Genomic DNA, 26,740 nt, shown 5'->3' with positions numbered 1-26,740 from the left:
GAATTTTAAAAAATAAAGAGTGCACTAGCTCTCAACTTACTCAGCTCTTAATTCTATTCACTGTTTTCTAACTGCCAGTCTTAGCTTCTATACTTGAAGGCAGTTATTTTGTCCTGTTTAATTTTATATCCCCAGAGCCTATCAGTCTCTGATATATGTGTTATACACACATTTGTTACATATATTACCAAAGGCAACAGAGGACAGAATACAGATAAAAACCCAGTGGACACCCTCAAGTAGAGGCATTTTATTATAAGTACCCATTCTCTGGTCTCATAAAAGTCTCTTTAGGGGCACCTGGGTGGCTCAGTCAGTTAAGCATCCAACTTTGGCTCAGGTCATGATCTTGCAATTCCTGAGTTCAAACCCCCTGTTGGGCTCTGCACTGACAGCACAGAACCTGGAGCCTGCTTTGAATACTCTCTCTTCCTGCTCCTGCCCTGCTTATGCTCTCTCTCTCTCTCTCTCAAAAATAAACATTAAAAAAAAAAAAAAAAACTTTATTAAAAAAAAAGTCTTTCACTTCCTGGAAAACCAATAAAGGTCCCATAACTTGGATGGACGTGCTTTCACAGGTCATACTAAAATGTTGTTGTTGTTGTTGTTCTTTATGGGACAGGTTTTCAGGTAATGTATTAAGAAAATGTCTCCAAAGGGACAAAAAAGAAAATAAGTTGGTTCACTTAACAGATGCATTGAGATAGACTCTCAAAAACAGGAGCAAAAGCCATGCATAGGTTCAGAATAACTCAACTGAACTACCCTCGAATTCATAAACATAGGATTCAGAGGTTGAATTGGAACAAGGAATACTTGTGTGTACTCTTACAACAGAAATGACATTAGAGACAGTCACAGCCTCAAGTGAGTCCAAAAACACCTATTTATTCTATAATATACTTGAAACATGTTAAAGTACACTTTTTGGGGCACCTGGGTGGCTCAGTCGGTTAAGCGTCCAGCTCTTGGTTTTGGCTCAGGTCATGATCTCACAGCTTCGCAGGTTTGAGCCCCACATCGTGCTGGCAGCACAGAGCCTGTTTGGGATTCTCTCTCTCCCTCTCTAGCTGCCCTTCCCCCATTCATGCTGTCTCTCTGTCAAAATAAATAAACTTAAAAAAAATTTTTTTAAGTGCACTTAAAAATAAAAAACCTAACCATTATAAAAAGGTTTCTTACAGAAAATATATCTTGTTCCAACTTGGGAAGTCAGGAACATATGTATCTTCCTGTTTCTTCAACCCTGTAAATGGGAAAAGGAACTACCCTTACCACCTGCTGCACAACTGAAACCCTCGAATACCTTCACAGCCCCAGCAAAATTAACAAAGTACCATTTTCTTGTGCTTAACTCCCCCCACCCTCCCATCTTTCTAATCTCAGAGTGGGTAGGGGGTGGGAGCAGATAGCAGGCAGAAAAAAAAAGGAAAAGGATGAGGTCCTCACGGCAGTGGCTGTTCCTGGGGAAATGAGGCACAGATACCACAGCACTAAGTTTTATTAGGGATTTCATTACGGTTAAATCTCTAGAAATGAGGCAGTCAGTTAGGGGACACAAAGCTGATGACGCCGTCTCAGATCTCATAATGAACCACAGGCTCAGGCTCTTTGGTGGGATCGCCGCCTCTTTCCAGGTACAGATTGTTATAAGGATACTGCTTCGGCCCCTAAGGAAAAAACACAGGTCAGCAAGATAGCGTGCATCCAGCCAATACCTGGCTACACCCCACTCTGAGTTAACAATCACACATGGTAAGTGGGTACAAGGTAGCCTCTGGACGGACCCAGCTGGGCTAGAACAGCAGGAACACTGCTCCTCTTCACTACTCAGCCCAAGGCAGAGAGAAAGCCTAGATTGTAAAAGAGGTGGTGTCTACACTCTGTGTGTGTGTGTGTGTGTGTGTGTGTGTGTGAGAGAGAGAGAGAGAGAGAGAGAGAGAGAGAGGGAGGGAGAGGGAAAGGGGGAGAAGGGGAGAGGGGGGAGAGAGAGAAGGAGGGAGGGAGGGAGAGTGCTTTCTAAATGAGACGATGCATCCATCCATCCCACTCTCTCCTGGGGTCGAGACAGACTCAATCTCCTTTAAGTCACTCAGCCTCTAATGGTTCCACCACTAAAGTGGCCTAGCAAATGAGGCGTGCAGGAGCAGCGGTGGGGGAAAGCACAGAGGAGACACGGCTGGGACATGCTTTAGGGGCTGCTGGCTTTACCAACAAACAGCTGTCAGGGAACATGGCTCAAGGGGAGGAGAAAAGGGTGATGTGCTTACAGAACTGAAAAATGGAAGAGCCACACTGTGTTTCTTGCTCTCCTGAAGAGAAGTTAGTGCTCACACCAGCCCTACGTGCACTCTCCAGCCTGGAGCCCCTGGGGCTTGGTAGGAAGGCTCGTGTCAGTGCACACAGACACACCAGCTACCATCAGGACACTGATGATCTCTGCAGAGGTAGCACCGAGCAGCCAACTGCAAACATGACAGTCTTTCTGTTTTCAGTTCCTTCCCATACAATCTACCCTGTAGAGTACTCCCAGATCAATCATCCTAAAATCCTAGCCTTCATTAGATTATGTCACTTTTATGCTCAAAAACTCAACACAGTTCGGTGCTGTCTAGAGGAAGTCCAAGTCATCACTGGGTCCCCAACCCCTAGCACAATCTGTACATGGAACATAGAAGGGTCTTCACAAATATTTGTTGCATTAGTGTCTTACTATGTGACTAAGCCCAAATCCCTAGCCATGCAATAAAAGCATCCCAACCTAACTGATCACCTCACCTCACAGTATTTTTTTTAACATGGCAATTTTCACACCTCATTTCCCATTTCATCAGAATTACCTGGGAACTTGTTAAATATTGATTTTAGAACTCCACTGTGGAGCTACTGAACTAGGCTCTCCAGGAATCTGAATTTTTAGCAGCTTTCTAGGTAACCAATACAGTTGGTTATCCAGGAATATTTTATCTGCCTATTCCATTCCAGCTAACTCACTTTCCTTTTCCTTCCTTCATTCTATTTTGTCTTGCTCCAAATGTTCTCTCCAACTTCTCCCCACCATCCAAAGTCTATACATATTTTTAGTATCTAACACGATCCTTCTTTTTAACAGCACCTCACACCATGTAACACATACATTCACTATTTACATATATACACTAAAACTGCCAAATTCCTATATCTCTGTTCAAATGCTGCTCATTATTTGCTCATCCAGATTAAACTCCCATAAAGCTAGAGAGCATAGTTTCTGTGCCCTTTACATTCCCCAAAATAAAATGGTCTATGTGTAGTATCTATTCAACTGCTTCCAGTACTCTATGGGAATTGCCCTTCACGCCTCCAGCAGAGGATAAGGTTTCAGCTCTAGATTCCTTGACTCTACCTTGAAAAATCACTTGCTAAAATATAATTGTGAGTATAGCCCCCAAATGGAAACTCGAAGACTAGATGAGGGGTGCCTGGGTGGCTCAGTCAATTGAATGTCTGACTCTTGGTTTTGGCTCAGGTCATGATCTCATGGTTTGTGAGATCGAGCCTTGTGTCGGGCTCTGTACTGAAAGCACAGAGCCTGCTTCGGATTCTCTCTCTCCTCTCTCTCTACCCCTCCCCCAATATAAATAAATTTCTCTCTCAAAATAAATAAACATTTATACAAAACTATAGAAAACTTCCACGTTCTCATTCCTCACCTAGTCCTAAATGGATTCTTCTCACTTAGACTGACCCAAGACATGGGCATGGAGCAGTGCTCTCATACTCGTGCCAGGCCAGTGAGTAAGCCCCTCTACAGGCCTTCCCAGGAAGGCAGGTGTGGTATTGGCTGGATCCCAACTCTAGAGACTTCATTCCCTCAGGAAACAGGGCTAAGTAAATGTGCCTATGGGAGCACTTCTCAGATACTCACCACAGGCTGGTAGGTGGGGTAAGTCTCCCCAACCCAAAACATGAACACCATGAAGGCCACGAAGCCGAAGAGGTGCTTACACATGAGATTCCAGGAAACAGGTGTAGGGGATGTGTCCACACGGTTTCTGATATACATGTCAAGGTCCCAGTGTACCTGAGGCAGAAAGCAGATAAATACCACATACTGCTCTTCCTGCAAAAGGCAGGCAGTCTGCAAAAGGGTGATTAGAGCCTGATACAAGGTCCAATAAAGGCATTCTCTTACCCAGGACAATATTCTGAGAGTCAAGTGTGAGCTACTCTAGCATATAGGACTAGATGTATAGGCTTAGATCAAGGTTCTGCTGACTAAAGATAGCTCAATTATGGAAGTTCACAATTTTCAAAGTACAGAGTTCTGATTATTTCCAGACATCACATTCCACGTACCACACACGGAGCCTCAGGTCTCAGATCACCGGACCTTGCTTCCTTGGACAGAAAGCCTTGATGTTACTTAGACAGCAACGTGCCATTTAAACTAAAGAAAGAATCCTCAGGAAGATTTAGGGAGAAGAAAGAAAGGTCAAATGGGATATGGATTTCTTACCGGCTCACCCCAGTTCAACCTCAAGTCTTGATGGTCCCAGTCATACCATGGATCCCTCTCCTGCTGTGAGCGGTCAGGGAGTTTCGGGTAGTCTCCATACCTGGAGAGACAGAAAAACTTCTGGAAGGGGCTCTGAGCAGCCTCACTCAGAAAACTCAGTCCCCTCATGTTAGAGATGAGAACCCAAGTGACAGAAATAATTGCCTCAACTAAGGACAGAGGAAACCACTTTCAAATCAAGATCTCAATTTATAGTCACTAAGCACAGAACTAACCACAGAAGTCCAAAGCGTAAATAAAAGTTCATGTCAAACTCTGGTTTTTATTTTATTTTTTTAAAGTTTATTTATCTGAGAGTGCACAAGTGAAGGAGAGGCAGAGAGACAGGGAGAGAGAATCCCAGGTAGAATCCTCCTTTGCCCCCACCCTGGTGCGGGCTTGAACCCACAAACCATGAGATTATGACCTGAGCAGAAACCAAGTCAGACTCAACAACTGAGCCACCCAGGCGCCCCTTGTCAAACTCTGCAACATTTATAACATATATGCTTGTCCCCCTCTTTCAACAACAAAAAGTCATACAATGTTATGTCAGAACTGGAAGGGAATTTAGCAATCCATCACTCTGATTCCCTCATTAGACAGAAAATAAAACTGTAGTTTAGTTTGAACCCAAGGTCATCCAGCTAATTGGAATACAAACAAAAGGGATACAGATTAGAGAAGCATCCTCTTCATAGCAACTGTGCTCCCCAACCACCCAAGTTAGCATCCATCTCCATGTCTCAAACACCTCATGGGACTTCCTGTTAAGCTGGGTTTTTCCCCAACAAATCCAGTTTCAGCTTATACAGACTGCTACCAAGGCTACTCTTGTCAACAACAAAATAAGAGACATAGGAAATGATGACAACTAGTCATGTGTCACAGAAAATGATTGGAAAACAAGGAGAATAGGAGCTGCGAAAACCACTATTGAAAGAGTGATGCTAAGAGAGAAAATGAGGGTCATGGTAATCACTCCCGATAATTAACCATGGAGATGTTATGTAAAGGGGGGGATAGATTGGTGTAGGGAGCTGGCTGTTTAATCCGCTTGACAGTTACTACAATTTCCACAGCCCTAACAGCAAATATATCTTTTTTTTTTTTTAATTTTTTTTTTTAATTTTTTTTTTTAAATGTTTTATTTATTTCTAGGAGAGAGAGNTTTTATTTATTTATAGGAGAGAGAGAGAGAGAGACAGCGGAGCAGGGGAGGGTCAGAGAGAGAGGGAGTCACAGACTGAAACAGGCTCCAGGCTCTGAGCTGGCAGTCAGCACAGAGCCCGACGCGGGGCTCGAACCCACGAACCGCGAGATCATGACCTAAGCGAAAGTCGGACGCTTAACCGACTAAGCCACCCAGGTGCCCCAAAATATATCTTTTTTTAAAGAAAGATAAACACACAATATAGAGTACTCCCATCTACAAATAAGGCTCTCAAGACAGGAGTCCAGCTCCAGCCTGATCACGTGCCTGCAGGACAGCACCTGAGCCCAGCAGATGCTCAATCTAAATGAAACCTTGCGCTCTGGGTGAAGCCAAGGAAAGTTCCTGCTATTCAGGGGTCCTCGAGGGAGCTATTAAAATCCCGGCTTCCTCATTTGAGGAAACAGCCTGAGCCAAGGAGAAAATTGAAGTCCTTTAGGCTGCAGCTGCTCACCCATCACCTCCTACCTCCCGCCACCGAGAAAAGCACCCACATTATTGACTCTGAGGGATCACGAGAAGGTTCAGGGAAAATGGTCAGAGTCGAGCCACCCAACCCAGCTGGCCATCTCCCATCACTACCCGGCTGCCAGCAGACTCTGCATCTCACCCCATGCCATCATCCGGGTACGGTTGGTAGTCTTCTACTCTCATGTTATACTTCTTGGCGGCGGCGGCCCGTTCTTCTGGGGTCCTGGGATAGGGCCCTGGGAGCATGTCCTTGGTAATGTGCGAAGCTGGGGAGCAGAAAGGGGGGAAGTCAGAAAAGACCTTATCCCTCCTGGCGCCCTGGAGGCTTCAAGCTGCGGTGGTTGCGGCTGCCCGGACTTCAAAGGACCAGGTGAGATTCTTGCCCCCTTTCTCTGGATATACCTCCGCCCCCTCGCCGGACACGGCCACTGCAGTATCCGCGATACCCACCCACCTCTCGACACACTAAGCCTCAGGCATCCCCTTCCCACATTGAGGCTTCGCCCGTTCTAGCGGACCTGTCCGTGCACCCAACGGCACCGCGGTCCGGGCTGCCCTTTGCAGCCATCGGACTCCCAGGACCCGCGCCCTGGCCGCCGCCATCTTCACCTTCCTCCAGTTTCACCCTGCACATGCGCAAAGGCTTTGTCACGGCGGCTGAGCCGGGTCAAACGCGACGAGGGAAGACTGCAGTGAAGGAAAGTCCTAAGGGCTCAACAAGGGCGGGGCTTAAACTGTGCTGGGAAGCCACAGGGTAGATGACCGGATGGATAGAGACCGAGAGAAAGCGAGAAGCAGAGAAAATGAATTAAGTCACTGCTTTGATATTTCGTATTCTTGTGTCCCTTTCTCCGTCAGCTGGCTTAGACGCTTACAGGGATAATGGAGACTCAACCTGAGCATCTCAGGTGGACAGCTAACCTACCCCTCCCTTCAAGTCAAAAGAGCCTGCCTTAATTTCTTCTCTGCTTGCCCTTTTCCTCTCCTTTACTGGCGCGTCCTCCTTTCATCCCAAAACGCGATCATTCTTCAGATTCAGCTCTTCGTCTTCCGTTTTCTTGCTCTGTTTTGCAAATTGGGCGATCTTGCACGTACAGGCAAGGTGCAACACACAAATCGGCCCCAAATTCGCTCCTTAGTTTTACTTCGTGTTTACACTTGAATGTCCCAGTCACCTCAATCCAACAAATGTAAAACCAATCCTAGCACCAGAAACAGCTCTTCCCAGACTGGCTAAAACCTCAGATTGGCTAGGACTTGTATAAATAGATTTCCAGCCGGACCACAGTCACAAACACTAGCTTAACAGAAGAATGGGGAGATATTATCATGTTTGCATATGTATATGTCCTCACTTTTACACAGATGGGATTTTTATCATTTACACAATATAAATGTGCACATATCTCCAGCAACTTTTGGGGTGATCACTGTTTTGGAGCAGAATCCATTATTATAGACATTCTCAAATATATATTACGGCAATAAAAATTATATGTACGATTTGGCGTATAACTTTGAGGGAGGACTAATTCCTAGCAACTTGCCCACTTGTAAATGAGTATCACTAGTTGATGTTCGAAATAATTGTACAATATCTGCATTCATTCAGTAGCAAGCCCTGATCTGATTTGGGTCCAGAAACAGAGCTGTTCTGATTTATTTAATTATTTTTATCATGATATAATTCACATACCATAAAAGTCATCCCTTTAAAGTGTACAATAAAGTGATTTTTGGTATATTTACAAAGTCGAGCAATTATCACCACTAATTGTAAATCGTTTTCATTAACCCCAAGAGAAACTCTGTTCCTAATAGTGTATTCCCCCTACCCCCACCCCCTGGCAACACTAATCTATTGTCTTTGGATTTGTCTATTCTGGACATTTCATATAAATGGTATCATGCAATATGTAACCTTTTGTGTCTGACTTACTTCACTTAGAATAACCAAAGTTTGTCATGTTGTAGCATGTGTCAGTTCTTCATTCCTTTTTGTGACCAAATAATATTTTGTTATATAGATACAGTTTTTGTTTACACAGTGGTCAGTTGATAAACGTTGGGGTTATTTTCACTTTGGGATTATTATGAATAATGCTGCTGTGAACATTCCTGTACAAGTTTTTGTGTGGTTGTATGTTTTCAATTCTCTTTGGTATATACCTAGCAGTAGAATGGCTGGATTTAAGGGGGTGGGGAGAAATGCCAGATCATAGGATAACTCTATGTTTAGCTTTCTGCAGAACTGCAAAACTATTTTTCAAAGAAGCTGTACCACTTTACATTCCCACTAGGAGCATATGTGTTCCACATTCTCACCAACACTTGTTACTTTCCTTTCTATTATAGTCATTCTAGTGGCCATGAATGTTATTTCATTGTGGTTTTGATTTGCATCCCCCTGATGACTAAAGATGTTGAACATCTTTTGATGTGCTTATTGGCCATTGTATATCTTTGGAGAAATGTCTATTCAAGTCTTTCATCCGTTTCTTAATTGGGTTGACTTATTATTGCTGAGTTGTAAGAAATCTCTATGAACTCTAGGGACAAGTCACTTATCAGCTGTATGATTTGTAAATATTTTCTCCCATTCTATGGATTGTCTATTTACTTTCTTGATGGTGTCATTTCAGGCCCTTTTTTTTTTTTTTTTTTTTTTTTTTTTTTGGAGAGAGAGAGAGAGACAGCGTGAGCAGGGGAGGGTCAGAGAGAGAGGGAGTCACAGACTGAAACAGGCTCCAGGCTCNAGAGAGAGAGACAGCGTGAGCAGGGGAGGGTCAGAGAGAGAGGGAGTCACAGACTGAAACAGGCTCCAGGCTCCGAGCTGGCAGTCAGCACAGAGCCCGACGCGGGGCTCGAACCCACGAACCGCGAGATCGTGACCTAAGCGAAAGTCGGACGCTTAACCGACTAAGCCACCCAGGCGCCCCAATTTCAGACCCATTTTTTAATCCTGAAAGGTGTTGGAATTTGTCAAAAGCTTTCTCTGTCTATTGAGATGATCATGTGATTTTTTTTCCCTTCTATTAATATGGTTACTTTTCAGATGTTGAACTAACCTTGCATTCCTGGAATAAATCTTACTTGGTCATGGTATTTAATTCTTTTTAATATAATGCTGGATTTGGCTTCCTAGTATTTTGTTGGGGATTTTTACATCTACATTCATAAGGGATACTAGTCTGTAATTCTTTCTTTTTGTGACATCTTTGTCTCATTTTGGTATCAGGATAATATTTTCCTCGGAGTTGGGGAGTGTCCTATTTTTGGAAGAGTTTGTGAAAAAGTGGTGTTAATACTTTTTAAAATGTTTGCTAGGATTAATCAGTGAATCCATTTAGTCCTGGGCTTTTCTTTGTGGGACTTTTTTTAAATTACTGTTTTAATCTCTTTACTTGTTGTAAGTCTATTCAGATTTTCTATTTCTTCTTAAATCAGTTATGATAGTATGTACCTTTCTATGAATTTGTCCATTTCACCCAGGTTATCTAATTCTTTGGCATACAATTGTATATAGTGTTCCCTTGTACTCCTTTTAATTTTTGTGCAGTAGTAATTACCCTTCTTTCATTCTTGATTTTAGTAATTTGAATCTTATTAATCTAATTTATTTTTAATTCCCAAGCTTACATATTAATATACTCTTGTAAAAATACAAATATTGCAGATAAAACTAGAGTTTTGGTTGGCACCCACAACCCTAAACCCTCAATAGAGGTAACCCCATTATCAGTTTGGTGTAGCATAGTTACTGTACAGCATAATTACATAGTTAAGCTAGTGTATTAGGTGGTGGGGTTTTTTTGCTGCATAACAAATTACCATAAATTTAGCAGCCCCAAACAACACCAATTAATTATCTCACATTTTCTATGAGTCAGAAGTCCAGGCACAGTTCAGCTGGTGTCTCAGTTCAGAGTCTCACCAACCTGAAATTAAGGTATTTGTGGGGGCTGCTGTCCTCATCTGAAGCTCTGTGGTTTTTTCCAAGCTCAGTGGTTATTGGCAGAATTCAGTTCCTTACACTTGCAGAACTAAGGTCCCTGCTTTCTTGCTGGCTGTCAATCAGGAGCTAGAACCTACCTACATGCCACCCTCTGCCACAAGCAGTTTGTTCATTTAAAGCCAACAGGAGAGAACTTCTTTGGCTTCAAAATCTTTCTGGTTTCTGTCCCTGACTCTAGACCCAGATTGGAAGAGTCAGAGTTATTGAGTCAGGCCCACCCAGGGTCAATCTCCCTCTTGATGAACTCACAGTGAACTGATTAGGAACCTTAATTACATTTCTGCTATATAACATAACCTCATTGAAGGAGTGATACCCTGCCATATTCATAATATCTGCTCTTATTCAAGAGGGGAGACCTATAGGGCATGTATATGATGGGGCAGAAATATTTGGATCCATCTTAGAATCTGACCTCCCAGAGCCAGCCATAAAAATGATCTAACTAAGCAATAGAAGTAAGTGATAAGACTTTTTATAATCAATACAAATTTGAAAATGTGAGATGCTCATGGTTGGCCATTAATAATAACCTTGGTTCCATGGCAGAAACATCATTAAATGGGGCACCTGGGTGGCTCAGCTGGTTAAGCATTCAACTCGATTTTAGCTTAGGTTATGATCTCACTATCATGAGATCAAGCCCTATGTCAGGCTCCACATTGTAAGCACAGAACTTCTTGGGATTCTCTCCCTCCCTCTCCTCTGTTCTTTCTTTCTCTCTCTCAAAGATAAATAAACGGGCTCCTGGGTAGCTCAGTTGGTTAAGTGTCCAATTCTTGGTTTCAGCTCAGGTCATGATTTCATGGTTCATGAGCTGGAGCCCTGCCTCAGGCTCTCTGCTGTGGGCACATAGCCTGCTTCAGATCCTCTATCCCCTTCCCTTTCTGCCCCTCCCCTGCTTGGGCTCTCTCTCTGTCTCTCTCAAAATAAATAAACTTCCCCACTTCAGAATAATTTCTACTGTAAACAAGCACAACCCCTTTAAGGGTTATTAATTTTAAAATGAATAAATAAATAAAGAAAATTTTAAAAAAATCTTTAAGTAGGAGAGATGGTAACATAACCAGAATAAAATGATGTTAAACAAAAGAAAACCATCTTTGATTTTAAACAATTCAACTTGCCATGTATCTTTTGTTGAGGCCTTCAGAGCAACTTTTGCTCAACATCTATCAATCTGACTTTTCCTTCTGACTTCCTTAGGTAGGTCAGATGTTGGCATCTCTCCCTGTCCATGACTGTAAAGTTTAAAGCCCCACTAAACTGGCCTCTTTCTCTGCTTCTTGTGTAGGCCTGGGCACATTGACGCAGAAATATCTTACGGATTGGGTAACCAGGTGGTCACCCCTATTCAGTAGGTCTAACCTCTGGGCCCCAAGTCTTCAGGGTCAGAGCTTAGGGTGTAGAGCTGTAGGTTACCATTAGGAGGAGCTCCCCCAGGCCCTGGTTCCGCGTCCTTTGTGACTCTGGACCGCTCTCTCTTGAAGTTCATCTCTATGGTTTCCGCTATAGTTATCCGGAATAGGCGGAACTTCCGGTTCCGGTGGGGCTGTCTGTAGAGAAGGAGATGGCGGCGACAGCGGCTGAGGCTGCCGCCTCAGGCTCTGGGGAACCTCGGGAAGAAGCCGAAGCCCTCGGCCCGGCCTGGGATGAGTCCCAACTGCGCAATTATAGCTTCCCGACCCGGCCCATCCCGCGTCTGAGTCAGAGCGACCCCCGGGCGGAGGAGCTTATCGAGAATGAGGTAGGGGGCGGGGCCCCGTCCGAAAGGGGAGGGGGAAGGGACGAGGTTGGGAGGAGAGGTCAAAGGTGAGTGGTGATAGAAGTGGGGGTCTGGCAGGGCTATCGCCTAGGGCCTAAGGGAAGATGGAGAGGGAGGCAAGGAGACATGGGCCTTTAAAGGGTTCGTGCTTGTTCACGGTAGAAATTATTCTTAAGTTGGGAAGTTTTTGGAGTCATGAGACAAGAATCTACCAGCTCCTTGGGCTGACTTCATTTGTTTTTTTCACTTGGTTTTTCACTTAGGAGCCTGTGGTGCTGACAGACACAAATCTTGTGTATCCTGCTCTGAAATGGGACCTAGAATATCTTCAGGAGAACATTGGCAACGGAGACTTCTCTGTGTACAGTGCCAGCACCCACAAGTTTTTGTATTATGATGAGAAGAAGATGGCTAATTTCCAGAACTTTAAGCCCAAGTCCAACAGGGAAGAAATGAAGTTTCATGAGTTTGTTGAGAAACTGCAGGATATACAGCAGCAAGGAGGGGAAGAGAGGTAAAGTTCTCAGATCATAGTTTCCCATGGACTCTAGGGCATCCACTTTCCTTTCTTGTAGTTGCTTGAGCATATAGAGGAATTGGACAAGTTCTCTAGCTTGCGAGATGAGAGAATTGATTAGACTTGAACTGGGACTTTGAAGTTCTTTGTCGTCTTTACAAAGTGGGAGTCACAGTTGCCTGGAAGGGTCAGATAGCTGAACAAAGTGAGTGAAATTGTTTAGGTGAAAATTACAGTGAAGTTGAATGCATATGCCCTGTTCATTAGTGAGAAGTCTTTACTTGACTCTTGTTTCCATTTGGGAGTGCCATCTCAGGGTTGCCAGATACTTTCATTTTTCAAGAGAAGCCAGAAATCAGGATTTTTACTTAAACTTTTTTTTTTTTGACTGTTAAGTGTGGGAAACTAATTCAAATTTTTGTTTTTTTATATTAAAATTTTTTTATTAAGTTTATGTATTTTTGGAGAGAGAAAGAGTGCATGCCTGCACATGCGGGAGAGGGGCAGAGAGAGTGAGAGAGAGAATCCCAAGCAGGTTCCGTGCTGTTAGTGCAGAGCCCAATGCAGGACTCAGACTCCCGACCCATGAGATCACGACCTAAGCTGAAACCAAGAGTCAGATGCTTGACCAACTGAGCCACCCAGGTGCCCCTAATTCAAATTTTTTTTAATGGGGGAGGGGAAGGTTGGGGCAAACAAAAACAATTCAGTTGGATTTAGCCCTAAGATTGCCAGTTTGTATTCTGTGTCCTAAAATATTGGGCTGGCTGGGTACAGTTAAAGCTGAAAAGTTTTATAGATTATCATGATTCTGAGGTGAAGGGTATAAGGATCCTCTAGATTAGATTCAATGGGGGTGGGGGTTGATACAGATTTTCATATTGTACTGGAGATAGCAGACACAAGACAGAGAAGTGACTCTTTCTCTTTCTATTATATATGAGGACAGCCTCTCAGGTAGGTCCCAGACAGCATTCAGTTCCATGCTATAACATTGTTTCTAGGAATTGCTGTCATTAAGTATGTCATGGTGAATGACCATCTTCATCTCACACTTGGTGTCCAGCTCTGGGTTTCTGTTTAGTCTTCTGCCTCAGTTCTTTCCTGACTCTCTGTTAGCAGCATATGGCTGAGTGATGGATTTGAAATTTTTTTTTTTTTTTTGCCTTCCTGATACTTTGCAGTTATCATAGTGATAGAACTTTAGCCAGAAAGCATTTCCAGGATCTCAACTACGATTGATCTGTTCTTTATGTCTTAACAAAGATTGCCATAGCTGAATCACCTTGTGCATTAGTTTCTTCACCTTTAACACAGCATGTACGTGTGTGTGCATACGTCCACACATATCCCCGACATAGAGGGAGAGAGGTCGACTTAAATGGTGCTGAAGTGTAATTCCATTGAATGAATGTTTGTACTGGAAGGAGTTTGAGATTAGACACATGAATCCTGGTTCCTCAATCACTTTTAAGTTTCTTACTTCCCTTAGGAGGAGCCATTTGCCTAACTAAGTATGAGTTATAAGTGTAGTCTGTACTTTATCGATAATTCAAGGAAAATTTCTTCCTATGTGCAAATTCTGCTGTAGCAGCTGATTTTATCACCAACCAAACCCATTGTGTAATTGTTCAGGTTGTTATGGTTCTAGGAATTCTGAGATTCCTCTTTAAGCTCTTTTGACCATTTACTATTCAGGTATAATAGGAATTCTTTGGATTCACATTTGGTGAGTGTTCTGCCTCTTTCAAAGTACTTGGCAAAATTTTTGTATGAATGTGTATTTCTTTGGGGAGAGTCCAAAGGTTACATTTGAGACTTAAGGGTTCCTTGTCCCCCAAAAGGTAGCTAGTGTTTACAGCTTGTCAAGATTTCTAGTTAATATTGTCTTAAACATCCTGGTTCTAGGTACTGAGAAACCTTTGGGCCTTTTTTTTTTTTTTTTTTTAAGTTTATTTATTTTGAGAGAGACAGAGAGCATGGGGGAAGGGCAGTGAAAGGGGTAGAGCACTTTCAGCACAGAGCCCGACATGCAGCTCATGTCCTGAGCCAAAACCAAGAGTTGGACACTTAATCCGCTGAGCCACCCAGGTGTCCCATGTGCCTTTTGAAGTAGTGGTCTCAGGACTAGGGCAGGGCTGCTTTTGTGTTTTGTCTTCATGTTTGCCCCTTTGTTAATCTTTTGTGGGGCTTGATTGAATGTGTCTGGGTTTTCATATCCCTTAAGTAACTTCTGATCTTCCTCGATGTATTAGGAGCCCTGGGTCTGCAGAAAGCCTGATGAGGCCTTTAGCTGTAGAAGGCTACTACAGAGAGGTGACTGAGTCAGTTAAGATAAACTAGGGCTCAACCCAGAGTCAGTGACTTGAAACAACAAAGGTTTATTTAGGTTTATGACAACAATAGTCATGCTGCATGTCCATCACAGGTCATGTGGAGGTTCTGCTCTTACATCGTTTTCATTTTGGGACCCAGATTGCCCCAGCAGCTACTATCTGAAACCTTGTAGCTGTTGCACAGGGAAAGAGATGTGGTGGTAGTGTGTACTTGTTCTTCAGATTACAGTTTGGAAGCAACACAAGTTATTTTGTGAACATTTAGTTGGTCAGAGTAAGTTAAATAAGCAAGCTTGTTTCAAGATGAGTACAGAAGAATTAACTCTTTCACAGGGAGGGAACTAGCTCTTGGTGAACAGTAATACGATTTACCATAATGGCCATTGAGGGCCAAAGAGGATGTCTCAAGCCTTGAGAGTCTGTGGAGCAAGGCTGATTAATCATTCTAGACTTTATGAGTAGACTGTGAGGAATCTATGCAATTCTGTGTGTATGAGCATTTTTATGGAAACATTCCTTGGATTCTTGGGTTTATTCTGTGACCCATAAAGGGTTAGGAGTCACTTCTTTAGGGGCTCCTAGCTGGCTCAGTTGGCAGTGTGCAACTCCTGTGAGTTCAAGCCTCACATTGGGCACAGAGCTTACTTTAAAAAAAAAAAAATCAGTTCTTTTTTTATATTTTTTATTAAACAAAATTTCTATGTCTTTATTTTGAGAAACAGAGAGCAAGTGGGGGAGGGGCAGAGAGAGAGGGAGACACAGAATCTGAAGCAGGCTCCAGGCTCTGAGCTATCATCACAGAGCCCAACGCGGGGCTTGAACCCACAGACCTGAGCCAAAGTCAGACGTTTAACCAACTGAGCCGCCCAGGCACCCCAGAATCACTTCTTTAAAATATAAGTTTGGTATTGAACAGAGCTCCAAGAAGGATAGGCAAAGATTCTGTTCTGATTTCTGGGAGACTCTGTCTTGGTTAAGATTTGCATGACTACAGCTGCTCTGTGGGAGGTGCAGATGTGCATTTGGGTTTACTGGTGTGGAGAGGCCATGCCAAGGGACTGTGTACGTGCACTAATGGGATCTTCTTCTCGGGGAACATAGGTTGTATCTGCAGCAAACACTCAATGATACCGTGGGCAGGAAGATTGTCATGGACTTCTTGGGTTTTAACTGGAACTGGATTAATAAGCAACAGGGAAAGCGTGGCTGGGGACAGCTGACATCCAACCTGCTGCTCATTGGCATGGAAGGTAAGAAATCTTTTAGAAAACAGCATAGCTTGGAGTCATCCAAACCTGATTTCAAGGCCTGTCTTCACCACTCATTTGCTTTATGACTTCGAACAAGTCACTTAACTTTCTTAAGTTTCAGCCTTCTCATTTGTAAAAGGAACATGATAATATCTTATAAATAACTATAAAGATTCAATGAGATAATGTACGTTAAGCGATTAAACTCGTTTCGTGCACTTGAAAAAGAAAATTAGTTCTTTTCCCTTCCTCAGTTGCTGCATGAGTGTGTACATTCAGATATTAGGGGTCTTCCTGAAATATTGCTATTCTCTATTGGATCTGTCTGTATTCAGAAGATTTTTATCCCAGCGGAAGAGGCAAACTATTTTTTTCACTATAAATTGAGTCTTATCTTTTGAATGGTAATAAATTTATGGAATTAAATTCAAAAGGTGTGAACAGGGGTGTAATGATAAATTTCCATTCCACTCCTGTTTCCCAGCCTACCAGTATCACTCCCTGGAGACACTACATGTTATTAGTTGCTTGTGTATCCAGTTGGAGGATTTTATGCATACACCAGCAAATATGTGAATATGTTCTTTTTTTCTTTTTCATTTGAATAAAAGGAGAAGCCTTTGAACTCTAGTCAGAAGAAGAAGAGCTGCTTACTGGCTGGGGTCATTATCTCATTCTTATTTTTGTTTCTGGCATTAGCTCAAGGCCAGGCCCATAGTAGGTGTTTAGTTAATGGTGAATAATTTGTATTGAACAAGGAAGTAGAGTAATTATTCATTGTCATTCACCACTGGGCTCTGAAGTTTCTTCTCCTCTTTTGATTGTCCTTTCTTCAGTTTTGGATTCTTTGTTGCCGGTATTAATAAAGATTTCTAGCAATGCAGCTTATGGATTGTATCCATAACCTGCCCCTTTGAAAGCAATTCTTGATTGACCTGTCAGGAGCCAGTTGTAGTTTACTGAACTAGGAGTTTTGCTGCTGCCTTCTTGCATTTGGTAGAGTGCACAGAAGCAGATCCCTCAGGTAGAGATGAGAGAGCACATCTTTGAGGATGCACATATACTCTCAGCATTTCAGAAGGCAGCTGTCTTGGCCCACCCAGGCAGACCTGGGGAATGTTTTCTAAACTCCATGCCCTGCGGAGAGCCCCTCAGCTCCCAAGGATTGTGCAAAGAATAAACAATAGATGAGGTTCCAGTTATAAAGAGTAGATGGAGCATATATACACTGGGACAGAGTAAGTCAAGTTGACATTTTATTTTTTTTATTTTTTATTTTTATTTTTTGAGAGAGTGCACAAGTTGGAAAGGGACAGAGAGAGAGGGAGACCCAGAATCCAAAACAGGCTCCAGGCTCTGAGCTGTCAGCACAGAGCCTGACATGGGGTTCGAACCCACGAAATGTGAGATCCTGACCTGAGCCGAAGTCGGACACTCAACCAACTGAGCCACCCAGTGCCCCAAATTGCATTTTAAATTATTAACCTTATTCAAATTATACAACATTCTTCGGGAATCCAATATACTCTTCCCATTCCCTCATGAGAATTAACAGCCCCAGTGTTGCTCTAAGTAGTGTTGCATCCCACAGATGTGTTGAAATGGGAGCAAAGGCTGAGAATCTTTGAGATCCAGAAGAGCTACCCCAGGCAAGTATGTGTTCATACATCTTGAAACGACTGGTTAATTCCATCAAAGAGGATTATGTTGTGTCGTCAATACCAGTCATTTCCGTTGTTTTAATTCTTGTTTTGCTACTCCTGAATTCTTACCATAGTCAAGAAAGGTACAGGTATGTAGAGTATGTTACTTTGCCAGACTTGTGAGTATCATCTTGATGTGCTGCTGCGTCTAGTAAGGACAGAAGCATCATTTATGAGTGTTTGCTTTGCTCTAATTGATGGTGGACTCTGAGCTAGTGATGGTTTCTAAACAACTTATTATCTGCTGAAAGCGCAACACCTAATTTGCTGGGAGTTGTAATTGCAGTCTCCCTGATTCTCCTTGAAATTTTGATTGGGAACCCTTAGCTGAGGGAGCAGACTGGGTTTTTCTCTAGCACTGGGCCTATGCAGTAGAGCCACTGCCCTGAATGAGATCTGTCTTTCCTCCTACAGGAAACGTGACACCTGCTCACTATGATGAGCAGCAGAACTTCTTTGCCCAGATAAAAGGCTACAAGCGATGCATTTTATTCCCTCCGGATCAGTTTGAATGCCTGTACCCATATCCTGTTCATCACCCATGTGACAGACAGAGCCAGGTAAGCTTGTGCGGTGTGAGGAGGGTCTAGAACGCCTTTGGAATCCAAGGTTGGCATGTCTTTCCCCTTCCCTGTGGATAAACTCGGATGATTTTACAGCACAGCTCACATCGTCCAGGCTCCTGTGGTTGTCCCCAAATATTTATAAGGATAAACAGTTCTGTTGTGCTAATTCTGGAGGGCACACCCCATCACTGATGCTGGTGGACTCCGGTTACACTGTTTGAATGTGTATGTCTCCATTGGATTTAACAATTGTTTCTGTTGTGGATGCTAGTTCTTTTTGATAGAAGAAGGGTGAGTAGAATTGAGATATGTCACTTACTGTCTTTCCTGGATCTAAAAGAAGTATATGGTTGACTTTATGGACAACCAGAGAGGTCCTCTTCTTTCTTGAGGAAAAAACTACCTAGCCACTTCACATAGGAGTTTTTGCTGACTAGAATACATGTGTGGGAGAAAGTTTCAGAAGATATGGGTGAATGGTGCATCCTTATTCCTCATATCTGCAGGCCTTGAGTAGGTTTTCTGACCTGCAAGCTGTGATGATTGGCTTCTAATCTCAGGAGCACTGAGGCCCAGGATTCTTTATCACTTAATGTTTGAGCATGGCCTGTCTTAATATTGTTTTCTGAGAGAGAGAGAGAGAGAAAATATGTTTAAAGTTTTGTGTGGTATCTTCACCAGGTATGAATTGTAAACATATCTTTTTTTTCAAAGCTATCTTTTTTTGACTACCAAACTAGTACATCATAGTTAATAATAAAGATTTGGTGATTGACTGATTTTTTTTTTCTTTCTCTTGAACCTCTCAGGTGGACTTTGACAATCCTGACTACGAGAGGTTCCCCAATTTCCAGAACGTGGTTGGTTATGAAACAGTGGTTGGCCCTGGTGATGTTCTTTACATCCCAATGTACTGGTGAGGAGGGGGCTAGGACTGGGGGCTTATTGGGAGCTTTCTTTCCCATTCCCTGGAAAACTGTATCTTGTCCCTTCTGAGTTGTGGCAGGATTGGTTTTCTGTGGTCTGCAGGAAGGTTGGCATATCCAGATGTGAGTGTATTGAACGTGGAGGAAATGAACAGTCCTCCCTGTCTCTAGGACAAGATGACAATTCCTCAGGTCAAAAGAGATACCAGAGGCTTGAGGCTGGAGAAACTGTTCTTGGCTCTTTTGTATTTGGAGACTGAACACCACTGCCTCTGGTCCCGGGTGTGTTTCACAGAATTAGTGTAAAGATAATGTCCTTGATATTTGCATTAGCTGGACTTTACCTCTTTTCCATTTCTCTCTTTAAAGAATATTGGTGGCAAATGGGAACGTGTTTATTTTCTTGCAGGTGGCATCACATAGAGTCATTACTAAATGGGGGGATTACCATCACTGTGAACTTCTGGTATAAGGTGAATATGGGTTTTTTCCCCCCTAGATGGGATTGGGATGAGGTAGGTGTAATAAATGATTGGGGGGCAGGGTGGGGAGGTTGGCTATCTCTGAAAGTGACTCCCAGGTCTTTTGGGAGATGAAGAGGGATGGAATTAAACTGGGCTTCTTAAAAGGGAAGAAGGTGCTAGCATGGTGGGTTACACTGAAGCCTGCTGCTAAAGGCATTTCCTGAGCTGCTGCTTCCTTTGCAGGGGGCCCCCACCCCTAAGAGAATTGAATATCCTCTCAAAGCCCATCAGAAAGTGGCCATAATGAGAAACATTGAGAAGATGCTTGGAGAGGCCTTGGGGAACCCACAAGAGGTATGTGGCTGCCCCAAGGTGGCACTCCTGTGGCCCCGTGGGCAGAGTGACCAAGAAAAGTCAGGATTGGTGTCACATTCTCCATAGTGCCTCTGTTTCACTATCTGGTGTCCTTTCTCTCCATAGAGGTTATGGGTGTGTTCAGAAAAATCTTTGTTTTCTGGTGAGAGCTGGGCTTGACTGGTGGATCAATTATAATCTGTTCCATGCTAGTGGTAACGTTCCCCATGGGGCTTGTGTGCCAGCTGGGGACCCCTGGGGGGATTCTTCTGGAACGGAAGGCGAGCATTAAAGCATCTCCTCACACACTCCCAGCTGTGCCAAGGCTGCTCTAGGTAATGTTGAGACCCGCTTCCCACACAGGTGTGCTAGTGGCCCATTGGGTACCCAAGGGAGGTATTTGTAATGCTCTTGCCTTCTTCTTGTGGATAGCCTCAGCATCCAGAGGACCTGTGGGATTGGGAGGTGGCACCAGCCCCAATTGCAGGTGACCGTTTCAGGATACAGAGGCATTTAACCTTCTTAAATCACATTTAAGAAACATGCAGGCACTCTTGGGTGGCTCCTCTGACCTTCTGTCTGTCAGTTTGGTGCTGCTTATAAGGTATTGTGAGAGGGAAAGTATTACAAGATGGACCCAGATGAGGGGGCCACATCCTGGAGTATATCCCGGAAGAGAGTAGGTTAGAAGGTTTTTAAGATTGAATGAAAGCCTTGTCCCTGCCCTTGGCTGGACATCAGATGCCTCCAGACACAGCATGTCTGGCTCTGGGGCCCAGGGGACAGGCAGTTCTGACTGGCTCCTCATGTCTCTTCACAGGTGGGGCCCTTGTTGAACACAATGATCAAGGGTCGATACAACTAGCCTGCCAGGAGTCGAGGCCTCCTGCCAGGTGACTGCTAGCCCGTCCACACCGCTTCATTGATGAGGACAGGAGACTCCAGGCGCTAGTATTGCACGCTGCACTTAATGGACTGGACTCTTGCCATGGCCCTGGAGGCAGGTGTTTGGGGCAAGGCAGGGTGGTTGGCACTCCTCTCCCATTTGGAGGGACTTCTTGCCCTCGCCTCTGTGCCCCAGCATCTTCCCTCCCTGCCCCCCTAAGGTCCTGCATTCAGTGTGTGGAGTCCCAGCTTCTGGTTGTCATCACGTCTGTGTGTGTCAGTCTGTCACCCTCAGGATGTGTGTGCGTGTGTGTGCATGCACACGCATGTATGTATCTGTTTCTTGCTTTCTCCTGGGTCAGGATGCCACTGCTGGCTCTCAGCCCTGTCTCCTGCAACCTCAGTGCCTCAGCCTGAGAGAGAGGAGATGGTCTTGGACGCTGACTACACCTGGGCTGCAGGGCCAGAGCTCTCCTGACCGTGAGGTCAATCTGCCTCCTTCCAGTTTTCACAGAGTCAGGCTCTAGGTTGGGTGGGAATGGCTACCGGGACTCTTAATGGGGAAAGTGAGAGGGAGGCTTGCCTCTACGAGCCTAGGTAGCCTTCCTGTGAGAGAATCAGACAAGGTTCCAACTTGGACCTTGAAGCTCAAGCCATACATCGAGAAGAGCCTTGGGATATAAGAGCCAAGGATTATGCATAAGTTCCAAATTGCAGACACATACAGCTTCTCTCTCTAAGCACCAGCTCTTGGCTCCCTGTGCCGAGTACCAAGGGAGTCCTCCTAGTAGTGGCTTCTCTAGGTTCTAAGGGTATAAGCCTCTGTGGATGTGTGTGGTGTGTGTGCGCATGCGTGTGTGTGTCCACACTGGCCTGCCTCTCTGCTTACCAAGTTTCTCCACTGCTTAACCTTGTCCAGTGGGACAGACAGTGTGAGCCCCAGGGAAGTACCACCTGACCTGGCCTAAAGCTTTTAAACTCTGTTTTAGCCATTGGACACTCATCGGGTCTCACTGCTAACTGCCTGAGGCTGACTGGCTAGAGCCTCCAGGCCCTGGGACCCTCCCTTCCCAGGCCATGGCCTCTTCTGCAGAGCTTCCTGGCTGAGTAGATGAAATGGGGTCAAGCTTAGGCAGCTAACTAGCCACCGGCCATCCAGCTCAGGCAAGGACAAAAATGTAGCCTTGCCTCTTAAAGCCAGCGCCTCTGCCAGACCCCACTGTAATGTTCCACAAACACCCTTGAAAGTCAGGGCAACTGATGGAGCACAGAAGTGGAATTTTTTTTCTGTGCATTGTTACTTGTGGGAACCCGTGTCGGCTGCAACTTACAGCTGGGCACTGCATGACTTGAAGGGCCATCAGTCACATGACAGTGGAACTGGGGCCTCTGGAATTGGGCACTCCCATCTCCATGCCCCTTCTCTCTGGAAGGAAAGAGGAGTTGGGAAAACTCTGGTTTTATTTTTTCCTTTTTTTTTTTTTTCTTTTTTTTTGCCAAAGGTTTACTTTCAGTGTCTGAGCTGTGGCTCTAAGCCCCGAAGCTCAGTTTACAGTTACAACGCACTGATGGACTGAGAGGGTGTGTGTATGTGTGTGCATCTGTGTGTGTATTTTGGGGAGGGGTGTTTATTTTTAGTACCCCATTCTGGGGTTCTCTGATGCCGCGTGGGTGTGCAAACACGGTACCTTCTCAAGTATAGTTCTTTCAAATATAGCCAATGCTGGAAAATGTGATTGCAGTGATCTCCATCCCTCTATCTCCTTTGGGAAAGAGGAGCACAGCAAAGAAAATAAGGCAGACAGAGGATGAACTTGACCACAGTCAAACTTTGAAAGATAGATTATTTTCATCCTCCTTAACAGGTCTGCTGCTCAGCCCTCAAAGATGAGGGTCAAGTGCGGCAGAAAGGCATGTGCCACTCAGCTGGCCCTTGCTGGGTGCTGTGCTGACCCAGGTCTGACCTAAGGCTACCAAGGGAGAGGGTCCTTTACAGAATTGGTCCTGATCCTTGGATAATATAATAGTGACCCTGATTATTAGACACCTAATTATCTGCTTAGTGCTCTTATCTTGTTTCTCACTATCCTGAAAGGTGGGTATTCTCATTTCACAGCTAAAGAAATGGGTTCAAAGATTCAGTGATTAATGGCAATAAGGATTTGAACCCAGTGCTCTTTGGCTGTAAACCCCCAGTGGCTCCCTTTCCACCAAACTGTTGGTTTTCTTACATTGCCTCCTCCCTTGCACTACAGGCCATCCTCCAGTCTCACCCTGCTGGGCAGTGCCCAAGAGGGTGCATGAGATACAGCTCAGGGTCAAAGCTCTTCTGGGCTCCAGCCAAAGACCTCTTGGGAAAACTACCAGGAACCCTATTCTGAGTTGAGTGCTGGCAGGAGCTGTGGGGAAACGGAGTTCTAGATCATAGTGCATTATTTGTGTGTCCTTGAATAGGCCCCGTGACTTCTCCCAGCACGCTTCTGCACCTATGGGATTGAAGATCCAGTTTCGATGATAACTGAAAACATTGATTCATGTTCTGCTGCCTCCCTTTCCCCCAAGAAAGAGATCTAGGCTTCTTCCTTCACTTTCCTAGATTAGGGCATTCGAGCTCAAATTCTCCTTGCGGCTGAGGAAACTTACCTGCTCTGTTGCTTACTCGTATGCTAGCCAGCAGTGTGGAGACAGACACACCAAGGGAAGGTGGGGCTTTGGGCCTGAATGGAGGTCAGCCATATTTCAGGCTCCCATTTTTACACCAGCAGGTACATGGGAAACTACTCTTTTGTGAAGTCAAATATTTGTTGGGGGTTTGGAGTTTGGGGGGGGGAGGCCTGTTCTGGGCATCAGTTGAGCAGATGCCCAGGATGCCTGGGGGAGACCAGCTTCCCCTACAAATCAGAGCTCTAAATTACAAGGTTTTTACCAACGCGAACAGTTGGGGGAAGTCGTCTGCTCTCATTTGCGTAATGGTTTCTGTCACTGGTGATTAGACACAGGATGAAGGAAAAGAAATTTGACAATTAGGAATGAGCGATCATTAATCTGAATCTGTTAGGAGACAGAGAGGGGAAGGATCCTTATCAGTGGGCCAGCCTAGTGTGGGGAGGCCCTCCCTCTGCCCCCACCAGAGTCACATACCCTTTCATTGTTCCCACAAGCTGACTGAGCTGATCCTTCTTGACAGAGGCTAGGTGGGCCCAAACCCCAGCCTGAGGGGGATACAGGAATGGGCATGTACAGGCGTGAGCCTTCAAACAGAGCTGGGTGTCAAATGCAAGTGGTAGGGCAAGGGATAACAGTAGAATAGTTGTGACGTATTTGCTGTTTGTAGAAAAAAATTTTAATTCAGTACTTCAGATGCCCCACTCATGACAAGTGTTTGTTACATTCTAACGCTACAGGGTGTGAAGAAAACCTGATATGTGTCCTGTAAGAGCTTCTACTTAGTTGGAGAGGAAACCACATGAAACAACCAGAGGTTATGAAGCCATGAATCATGTACCCTGTGAGGACAAGAGGAGAGATTGTTGAGAGAGGATGAAGATCAGTAGAGAACAAATCTCTGCCTCTGGGCTCCCCAGGGAGAGACTCTTCACTCAGGCTCCCCTGCAGTGTTGATTTTTCCCAGTCAGGTCAGCCAGACTAGTTGCTTTAGTAGTTGCATGGCGGGCACTGAGGCCCTTACTGAACAAGTAAGGAGATCACATTCAGTGGGCTGAGTTGTAAGATGTGGAGAGTCCCGACCTGGATCTTCCCAGGTCCAGGTCTCTGTGGTACGTCTGTTCATTCTTCCTCTGTCTTCAGAATTCAGGGACTATATTAATTTGCACTAGTTGGTATTTATTCCTCAGTTTTGTGACTTGTCTGTGGTGGGTTCCTTAGATTAGAAGCTCCCTCAAAGATTGGGGAAAAGGGTGGTTCTTTGTCTCCTGTCAGAATGTGAACTTCACAGACAGGACTGTGTCTCTTCCTTGGTAAGTTCCCTACGTCTGTGGCTTCTACCCTTCCAGATAGGTGCAGAGTTTAGTAGGACTGCAGGGAATGGCCCTCAGTGACTAGTTTTACCTAAACAGGATGGATGCCAGGGTGCACTTGGAAGTGGCTCATGGGGTTCCGGGAGCCCTGGCCTTTCAGCCCTGTTCTTGTCCTTCTCTGCCTTCGGTGCTTGTCCTCCAGTCCCTGCTGACTTCTCTGGTGTCCTCTCAAGCTACCTGCGTTGAAGAGATGTCCCAGCTTCCCTTTTCAGGGCTCCTCCAGTTTGTCCTTCTCAGTCTCCCTCTGTCCAGTCTGTCCATGAAGCGTCTTTTTCCTGAACGGTTGCCTTCTCTTCAAAAGCCCTGTCCATGGCTGCAAGTGTTCAGATATAGTTTCTCTAGGATCCCTCGGCCTGGGATCAGCCCTGAGCATCTTTGAGTCATCTTCTTTTCTGACTTGTGGTTAGTCTATTTGTTCTGTGTCTGCTCTGTCCACTTAGCATTCCTTTGTTTGTTTTGTGTGGCCTGTTTAGCTTTTCTACTCTGATGGCCCTTCTGCTAGTCTTCAGCCATCTGTTTAACCCTCATAGGTCTTGGGGTCTTCAGTGGAGACCAGCTGAGCACTTTTGGTGTGTTTCTAGGGCATGAGGCCTTAGACACTAGCAGCCTTGAGGCCCAGGGACCTGTGGTCATGGAGCCTCCAAAGGTGGGCGAGGGGAGGATGTCCAGAGTCTTGGATGATGGAGAGCCATGAGGAGGGATTGGGTGAGATAATCCCCAGGAGTGGGGCCTGGCCTGGCAAGCCAGGGTGGAAGAAACAAAGTTTTAACATCTAAATGCATCTATGTGCCTTATGGTCCAGTTCTGGGATTGTGGTCACCTTGTGGATGTCTCCTGGTGTGTCTTGTCTTTGGTGGTGCTCTGAGTAACCAAGTTTGGCTGGTCTCTGCATTTCAGCGCTTGCTGGGAGGGAAACAGCATGTTGAGTAGTTTTGTGTCTGGAGCAAAGGTCTTAGATGAGACAAGCCGTGGAAGCTGGAGAAGCAGGTGAGGGACTGTTGGTCAGCTTACCCAGACTGTCTCTTCACTCCTCCAAGTGTTTAGGCACAAAAGCTGATTAAAGAAGTGAAAAAACTAGGCCTTGCCTTCTTCCCTACCCAAAGTCTGGGTTTCAGGTACTATTTGGGGAAGGAGCGTATGTCTTTAACTTCCAATGAGAAGCAACCTAACATAGTGTTTTAAAGCATGGATTCTGGAGTCAGATGTCTTTGGTTCTGGTTCAGATTTCTAGCTTTGCTACTTACCAGCCAGGTTTGACCATGTTGATTGACTTTACCTCTCTGAGCCTCAGTTTCCTCAATTATTATGAAATGGGGGGGGGGGATGAGGGGGAGTGTGGAAAATATCTACCTCAGGGTTGTTGGATTAACTGAAATGATATTTGTAAAGCTTTAGCACATACCTGGCAAGCACTTAATAAATGGCTGTGGTGGTGGTTGTTACATTTATTATGTGACTTATTCAGAAACTTGATTTCAGTGATTTGTGAGATTTCTAGTGATTTCTTTTCTCTCAAGAAAACTACAGGAAAGAACAAGGAACATGCCCTAGAGACACCCATGTTGAGTGGAGGGCGGACAGAAGGGTCTTAGTATGTAAGCCTGTCCTGGAGGGAGACAGGGAAGTGTCTGCTGTCTTCTGTCTAGACAGCCGGACTTTTCCACTCTCCACACCAGCCCAGGGCCAGGGTGAGAAGTTATC

At 44.7% G+C, this 26,740-nt stretch overlaps 2 protein-coding genes across 5 annotated transcripts; one reads left to right on the top strand and one right to left on the bottom strand.

The window, feature by feature from the left end:
- Positions 1 to 1,483: 1,483 nt before the first annotated feature.
- NDUFB8 (NADH:ubiquinone oxidoreductase subunit B8) lies at positions 1,484 to 11,739 on the bottom strand. 4 transcript variants are annotated; one of them, XM_039249233.1, is made up of 5 exons: positions 11,659 to 11,739; positions 6,361 to 6,487; positions 4,499 to 4,598; positions 3,908 to 4,063; positions 1,484 to 1,670 (listed from the first exon to the last, which is right to left on the bottom strand). In XM_039249233.1, the coding sequence occupies exons 1-5, from the start codon at positions 11,729 to 11,731 to the stop codon at positions 1,578 to 1,580; spliced, it is 549 nt and encodes a 182-aa protein (XP_039105164.1). In that variant the 5' UTR covers positions 11,732 to 11,739; the 3' UTR covers positions 1,484 to 1,577. The 4 variants fall into 4 exon arrangements, with proteins under 4 accessions (XP_039105164.1, XP_039105163.1, XP_039105162.1 ...); XM_039249232.1 differs by lacking the exon at positions 11,659 to 11,739 and adding an exon at positions 11,364 to 11,601; XM_039249231.1 differs by lacking the exon at positions 11,659 to 11,739 and adding an exon at positions 6,831 to 6,888.
- Positions 11,740 to 11,790: 51 nt separating this feature from the next.
- On the top strand, positions 11,791 to 26,481 carry HIF1AN (hypoxia inducible factor 1 subunit alpha inhibitor). The gene is made up of 8 exons (XM_039249229.1): positions 11,791 to 11,983; positions 12,265 to 12,515; positions 15,956 to 16,104; positions 18,222 to 18,367; positions 19,183 to 19,289; positions 19,709 to 19,772; positions 20,007 to 20,117; positions 20,938 to 26,481. Exons 1-8 carry the CDS (start codon positions 11,807 to 11,809, stop codon positions 20,980 to 20,982), a joined length of 1,050 nt encoding a protein of 349 aa, XP_039105160.1. The 5' UTR covers positions 11,791 to 11,806; the 3' UTR covers positions 20,983 to 26,481.
- Positions 26,482 to 26,740: the final 259 nt, after the last annotated feature.

The sequence above is a fragment of the Hyaena hyaena genome, unplaced genomic scaffold, assembly GCF_003009895.1.
Source record: "Hyaena hyaena isolate Hyena2069 unplaced genomic scaffold, ASM300989v1 scaffold_331, whole genome shotgun sequence".
NCBI lineage: Eukaryota > Metazoa > Chordata > Mammalia > Carnivora > Hyaenidae > Hyaena > Hyaena hyaena.
The sequence above is the reverse complement of the archived record's forward strand: the minus strand, read 5'-3'. Positions and strand labels throughout refer to the sequence as shown.

What these genes read in the sequence shown, in the direction of transcription:
- NDUFB8 (XM_039249230.1), bottom strand. Translation starts at nt 6,824, where the DNA reads ATGGCGGCGGCCAGGGCGCGGGTCCTGGGAGTCCGATGGCTGCAAAGG. An exon ending in TACCCGGATGATGGCATGGG is followed by an intron (nt 4,599 to 6,360) that starts GTGAGATGCAGA and finishes CTGTCTCTCCAG; the next exon opens with GTATGGAGACTACCCGAAAC. An exon ending in GGTTGAACTGGGGTGAGCCG is followed by an intron (nt 4,064 to 4,498) that starts GTAAGAAATCCA and finishes TTTCTGCCTCAG; the next exon opens with GTACACTGGGACCTTGACAT.
- HIF1AN (XM_039249229.1), top strand. Translation starts at nt 11,807, where the DNA reads ATGGCGGCGACAGCGGCTGAGGCTGCCGCCTCAGGCTCTGGGGAACCT. An exon ending in CAGCAAGGAGGGGAAGAGAG is followed by an intron (nt 12,516 to 15,955) that starts GTAAAGTTCTCA and finishes CGGGGAACATAG; the next exon opens with GTTGTATCTGCAGCAAACAC. An exon ending in GCTGCTCATTGGCATGGAAG is followed by an intron (nt 16,105 to 18,221) that starts GTAAGAAATCTT and finishes TTCCTCCTACAG; the next exon opens with GAAACGTGACACCTGCTCAC.